The sequence below is a fragment of the Mus caroli genome, unplaced genomic scaffold (assembly GCF_978045245.1).
Source record: "Mus caroli unplaced genomic scaffold, Mus_caroli_1 scaffold_3, whole genome shotgun sequence".
Lineage (NCBI taxonomy): Eukaryota > Metazoa > Chordata > Mammalia > Rodentia > Muridae > Mus > Mus caroli.
Genome location: NW_028227258.1, coordinates 151,288,295 through 151,295,207, shown reverse-complemented (window position 1 = coordinate 151,295,207; position 6,913 = coordinate 151,288,295). Strand labels below are relative to the sequence as shown.

Genomic DNA, 6,913 nt, shown 5'->3' with positions numbered 1-6,913 from the left:
GTTGCTCCTGTTGGCTGAAACAAGGAACCCCACCCCCAGTTAGAGCAGCTCATCCTCTTGCTTTGTTTTCTTTAAGATTCCCCTGCCTTCTAACTGTCCAGGCCCCCGAGGCACTTCCTCTGCTCAGAACAAAGCTCTTACCTTCTTATCATTATTTAAAACAGAATGAGCACAGCTTAGGCTGTCACTTTGCAACAGAGATTTTTATGGGATGTCTTTTGTCTAGTCAATACAGAAGGATTAACTTATGGTAAAGACATGGATGAAAATGGAAAATGTCTAAATTAATATTTTAGATTAATCCTCACTTAAACCTTTACTATAGAACATAGTATGACGAGTGCAGAAGAAACCAGATAAACCAGCTGCAGAGAATTCAGGACTTGCTGAATATTTCCAGTCTTGGATTAGCAAACATCATTTGGATGATCCAACGATTTTTCTCAGACCTTCTCATAAATTCTGGTACAGACCACACCCTTCATTATACATTCCTTAAGAGAAGAGATTGGACATTTAAAATACAAGTCAGAGAGCAGGACATTTGGAATAATATAGCAGTTTACAATGAACCCACAAGATTACATTTAGGAAGGAATAAAATACCTAGATGCCAGCTTTCTAGTAGTTCACAATTACAACATAGAAACTCGAGAAAAATCATTAGAGTTGATCTGTGTTATTATACATGATCAAACAGCTGTTTTTATGCACGATTTAGATGCATTTCAATCCAATAAAATTGTCATAGTTATAATGCTCAATGTTGGTTGTCAGCTTTGTGGGAGTTAGAATCATCTGTCACAAAGACAAACCAAACCTCTGGGCATGTCTGTGAGGGGCCATCTCCGCCAGGGTAATTGAGGTGGGGGACCTGAAAACCTGACACATGCTAGCATAGAGACATGCCAGTCCATGCGTTAGCCTAAGGCAGAGGCAGTGGGCTGGGTGCCAGTGTCCATTTTCCTTTCTTCCTCATGTGCACCACCAGCTACCCCAAGCATCTGCTTTCCTGTCTTCCCTGCCGTGATGGACAGTCTCTAACTACAGATCAAAATGAGTTCTTCTCTCTGAAGATGCTTTTTAGCTGGCTCTGGTCACAAGGAGAATAGTGACTAATATCAAAATGGCTTTCACATTTGCCTTACCCAAAGAGCAGCCAAATATACTCCCTGAGAGATTTGGCTTGGTTGATCCGTAAAAGGGACCTTGTGTTGAACTGACTCTTAGACATCTGTTGTGGAGCAAGAGCTAAACCCAGTGCACAGTAATAGAAATACTCAACCCACTAGAGGATTGTATGTATATTCAGTGTGTGTTAATTAGTGAGCACAGACTCTCAGTCTTAAAACTCCCTTAGAGTCCATCTGGTGGACTCCTTTGCCTCATTCTGATCTGCTAACTAAATGGGGTCTCCAGAGCTTAGAACTTAAATTGTGTTTTTGGTATAGTTTAGGATAAGTTCCTATGGACTCCGGAAAAACAAAGTGTTTTTACTACAATATTCTATAATTGGGCATGCCAGGGTATATTTTACTTTAGGAGTATAGGCTTACTTTTTTGGCAGTAAGTTTAAATAAGTGACATTCATCCATATTTTCATTAACTTTATTGTTTAGATACTACCACTTAAAATCGTGACCTAGCACACGAAGGACTCAAACATGAACTTTTAAAAATGGTTTTTCACTCAAGCACTAACTCTTGACTTTATTCTTGGTGTTATTGTCTAATTGTATTCCAAAGAACAAGGGACATTTTGCAACAAGCACAACCAATGCATATATACAGCATTATTTCTGCCGTGAGGACTGGAAATGCTCTTACCACTACCATTCTCCCATCCAGCAGTGTTCTCCTTATGGCTGTCTCTTTCCCATCCCACTTCTGCACTTGCTTCAGGGAGCCTCTCTCCAGTGTCACGATGCTCTACAAAGACATGTTCACATGCTTGGCTTACCTCAGTTTCCATGACAGATGTCTCAACAAGTCACATTCATTCCCCAGGTCCCTAACTCTGAGAAGGGATCGTCCTAGCTCTCAGTACTCCACCGGACCAGCTTTCAGGAGAACAGTATTACAGATTACCTTGGTTTTTCTGTTGTCAGCTGTGGTTTCATCAAACTCCTGGCCCAACTTGAAGGAGATCTCTGTATTTTTAAAGGCACTTTCCGTTCTAATGGTGATATAATCCCCCTTTTTGCTGATGATCACAGTAGGCCTGGCCAAGTTTCCCAGTTTTCTGTTGGCTAACCCCACACCTGAAAAGCAAGGTAGTTTTGTTTGTTTTATTTGTTTTGTTTTAGTTTGATTTGGTTAAGGAAGCATATCTAAGAGACAGATGTCTTGTCCATAGGTTTAAAGTTCTTTATTCAGTGGTACCTTCAATGAGTAGATGGTGGGGCTTCCTCCCAAGTTTCAACAATGAGAGAAAATGCATGTTGGTGACACAAGCATTTTAGTGCACTGTTACAACAGTGATGCCGACAGAGTTTATAGCATAAAACTACACAGCTGCAAAGGTTTAGTTTGTCCACTCTGTCATGTCCAGTGGTATCCTCACCATAAAATAAGTCATTTCAGATTTGTATGGAGCATTAGAGACCTTTGAGTTTGCATTTACAAACATTATAGCTGCTTTCAGCCTAACTATCTCCCATCCACACATACCTTGCTATAACACATTCTCTGTCCATAAGGAGCTACGGATATACAGAACACCCCTCCCCCCATTTCCCTAGTAGAATCATATTTTTGACATTCTGTAGTTCCATAATATGCCTGGTAAGAAGAACAAAACAGAACAAAGTCTCCACCACACTCTTTTGTCTATAGTCCCTGCTCAACACTAGGATGGGCAGGCGTTGGTGGTACGGAGTTTGAACTCACAGCATCCAACTAGCTCTTTTGATCTCAACAACTTCCACAGTTTTCAAGCTTCCTCATCTAGGAAATGTGTTATTTGTCAAGCTTCACACACTTAAATGATCATTTAATTACAGACAAACTCAAAGCAGAGACAAAATTTTTAGTTTGGATAAAGGTTAAAATTTTAAATTGTGGCTTTCTAGTATTCAACTCATAATCTTATGATCACATTAATTTCTATTAAACAAGCTTTCAGAAAATGCCAGAATATGGATTGACTCAAATTCTAATAGTTTTCCCCAAATTTCCAACGACAAACCTGCAAAACTGCCTTCAAGTTCCATGCATTTAAATAGCTTTGTGTAAGTTCTAACAATTTATTGCTAGTGAAATGGAAGTAAATTTTATGAATGAGACAGAAGATTGCACTCAGCCCACGCAACATTCCCCAGACTCGGGGGAAGGGAGAATATTGGAAGAAAACTGTGCATCTGTCTTTCAAGGGACATTTGTCATGAAGCACTTCTCACCTAGGGCTTTCATGTAGTCATCAAAGTGCTCGCTGGAGACAAGCTTCCAGGTGCCTAGGAATTTGTTGCTCATTGTGACAGATGAGAGAGTTCAGTAGAGTTCCTGGTGGGATGCAGCAGATGCCTGGGAGATGATGAGAGCAATCAGTAGAGTTCCTGGTGGGATGCAGCAGATGCCTGGGAGATGATGAGAGAGTTCAGTAGAGTTCCTGGTGGGATGCAGCAGATGCCTGGGAGATGCTGAGATCTTGCACAGCTCTTTTCAAAGAAACCCAAAGCATGTGACTCACCCTGAGACCCAATGAAGAAAGGCGGTGACCAGGCCGAGTGATGAATGGCTCTTAAGTCATACACTGCCTATCCATGGGTGAAAGAATCCTCTACACAATGTCCTTGTGTTTCCAAAACCACAAAAACAACTGAAAGTATTGTTTGAACCTTTAAGATATTTTTGGTTCATCTTACATTGATAGGCATGCTTAAGCCCTTCTATATATTATATGATTGTGTGTGTGTGTCTGAGTGTCTGTGTGTGAGTGTTGGTGTGTGTGCATGTGTGTAGGTATCTTACTGACTTTTAATTCTGACTCAGCACGATTAAGAGTTCTTGTTTCACATTAATTTTTATTGATTATTTGGGAATTTCATATAATACAACCCTAATCACACTCTCTTTCAGTCCTCCCAGGTCTGCTCCCCACCCTTACAACTCCCCCCACCCCAAAGAAGAAGGAAAAGGAGGAGGAGGAGGAGGAGGAGGAGGAGGAGGAGGAGGAGGAGGAGGAGAAGGAAGGAGAAATAAACCCAGTTTGTGTTGTTCATATACTCATTGGAGCATCTTTATGACGAGTTTTAAGAGTTCTCTTCATGTTTCTCTAGCTAGGTTGTTACTTTTTGGGTGGTGGGGTGGCGTGGGGTAAGGGTTGTCACAGAATTCTTAAAAGGGGGGGCAATCTATGAGTATTGTAATAAGAGTCTCAAATATGCTGTGGGAGGGAAATGGGAGCCCACACTTTGAGGACCCATTGAGAGGTGAGGGAGGCTTGGCATAGTTTACATATTCTGGGCAGGCAGAGTAGGCAGACAAGAAAGTCAGTCTGCCATTGTAGAGCACAGACGTTGTATTCATGCATCAGCATGGGAAGCAGCACTGTAGCATGCCTTTTAACTGTGCTTTAGATTCATCTCTTTTAAATAACATACCTGAGGATAATAATTCTTAGTTTCTATGACAACTTTGAATTTAAAGCATTTTATTAAAAGTCCACAGATTTATAGAGAGATGATTTCCTACCAAATAATCCTAATGAATTCTTAGAGCTCAGTGTAAGATAGTCCCATGTGATTTGCTTAGATTGTCTCATTTCATCCTCTCAGACCCAGTAGAGACATGCAATATTGTTATGTACAGCTTGACAATGAGGAAAACTGCATCTTGAAGTTAGACAACTAATTCCAAAACTAAAACAAAAGTCCAGATTTAAACTAGCATTATTCCCCAGTGCTAGATCCTGACTATGGACTAGCTTCTTCCAACACACACACACACACACACACACACACAACATGAACACACACAACATACACATGCATATACATACACACATATACATATATATATATATATACATGTGTGCACACATACATGCATATACACATACATATACATACACACATAAATATGTGAACTCATACACAAGCACATACATGCAGATATACGTATACACACAAACAATGTGTGCATGCACACACATAAGCACACATACATGTACACACAAGCATACATCCACATACATGCACACACTGACATATACATGCACTCACATGCACACAATCACACAAACACACACAGACCCTGACTGACAATCAGAGATCCTGATATCACCATGGCTTTTTAGAAGTACTCTCTCTCTTCTCAATATCAAAAGTGACAGTCAAGGAAACCATGTGACATATCAGAATACCAGTCCTTGACCACAGGGAGCAAATGTCAAACAGTTTATACATACATGTTGCTCCCAGGAATGGCTGGACAGCTGCCATGCCTTCCTAGTAGGTTTTTAACACTAGCACTAATTTCTGGCTGAGTGATTACTAATATCACCAGGTTTTACATTTTTGGTATACAGGTTACCAGCACTCACAGCCATGGAAGTGTATACTCCACAGTCGGGTCACTTCAAATCCATAGAATCCTTGGCTTCAAAGGCTCAGACACCTAGTACTATATCTGGATCATCGCTATCCAGTCATGAGGTTTGGTGGTTAGGCTTCAAACTGACTGAGAAATGAGCCATGTTTCGTCTTCTCCTACCAGTGTCTGATGGTGAACTCAACAAGTGGCCAGATGGTGAACAGGAGAGTTCCTTAGCAAACCAATCTGCTACCAAACCCAAGGAGATATGAGGGCAGGAAGCCCACTGTATTGGAATAGGGAAAACAGCAATTAAAGAGGCTTTTGTGGAAAGTTAAGGCAGGAAGATCTCAAATTCAAGGCCATTAGGATACACAGTGAGACTCTAATGTCTTCTTAAACACAAACAAAGGCACTGAGTAGTGAAGATGGTACTTTCTTTCCCCAAAGCTTGATGGAAATGATGGTGTCCTCAGACCTCCAAGGCTTTTGTTGTCCTTATTCTATTAAGAAGTACAGTAGTCAATTTGTAGTTTTTTCTGCACAAGTCAGTGAAGGTTTTCATACCACCTTACCAGAGCTAAGTTTTCAGGCAGATTAAAAGAGAGAATCCATGTGGCTTTGAATGGTCCCTGAGTTTAACATGAGACTAATGATGTAGTTCAAGACTCATAATGAGCCATATCATAATGAATCAATAGTCAAATAGTGGTCAAGGCCATTCATAATACTGCCGTGGTAGAACATTTACAACACTGATGCAATTTTAGATCAAGAAAATAAACTCTTTTAGGTGAATCACCAATTGTATCTGACTGCCAAGGTTGACCGGATGAACTTGGATCATGATAAGATTCTGAGGAGAATGTATGGGCCAAAGATACAAATGGATGCCATGGAGAAACTGAAGAGAGCTCGAGGCATTGGAAGACTCATTATAAATGCCTTAGACAGAAGAAGGCGAAGAACAGAGACCAGAAACGATCCTAACTGGACACGGATCCTCAGACTTAGACTAAGTTTTAAGACAGTAGCTAGAGTTTTGCTCCACTGTGGGTGGGATTCTTCCCTTTCCACAGCTGATTCCCCACGTTCATTCTTGACACAAGCAAGGCTTTGAATCACACACTGAAAATCACAACAAAGACTCAGAGAGGTGGGTGAGGAGAGCATGCTCAGGAAACACGTCCTTGCCTTTATGTCCTGTTTTCCGGCTGCATTACAGCCACTCATTGCAGAGAAGAAGCAATCATTCTGCAGCAAATGAACAGAAAGAGTATTCATGGTTTTCTACAGGGTGGCATGTTTCACTGCCATGATACTGCATTTGTATTTAACACATGTATAGCTACTGTAGCACTGTTGGAAATGTTAGTGGTAC

The 6,913-nt window shown here is 40.8% G+C and overlaps 1 protein-coding gene across 1 annotated transcript; it reads right to left on the bottom strand.

Annotated features, from left to right (window-relative positions):
• Nucleotides 1–443: 443 nt before the first annotated feature.
• On the bottom strand, nt 444–3,471 carry LOC110291560 (myelin P2 protein). The gene is made up of 4 exons (XM_021158773.2): nt 3,399–3,471; nt 2,089–2,261; nt 1,828–1,929; nt 444–494 (listed from the first exon to the last, which is right to left on the bottom strand). The coding sequence occupies exons 1-4, from the start codon at nt 3,469–3,471 to the stop codon at nt 444–446; spliced, it is 399 nt and encodes a 132-aa protein (XP_021014432.1).
• Between the last annotated feature and the right edge of the window lie 3,442 nt (nt 3,472–6,913).

Excerpts from the sequence above, each read along its gene's own strand:
- LOC110291560 (XM_021158773.2), bottom strand. The coding sequence starts at position 3,471 with ATGAGCAACAAATTCCTAGGCACCTGGAAGCTTGTCTCCAGCGAGCAC. Across the intron at positions 1,930-2,088 it reads CTGACAACAGAAAAACCAAG|AGCATCGTGACACTGGAGAG; the intron begins GTAATCTGTAAT and ends ATGTCTTTGTAG. Across the intron at positions 495-1,827 it reads TGGATGGGAGAATGGTAGTG|GAATGTATAATGAAGGGTGT; the intron begins GTAAGAGCATTT and ends TCTTCTCTTAAG.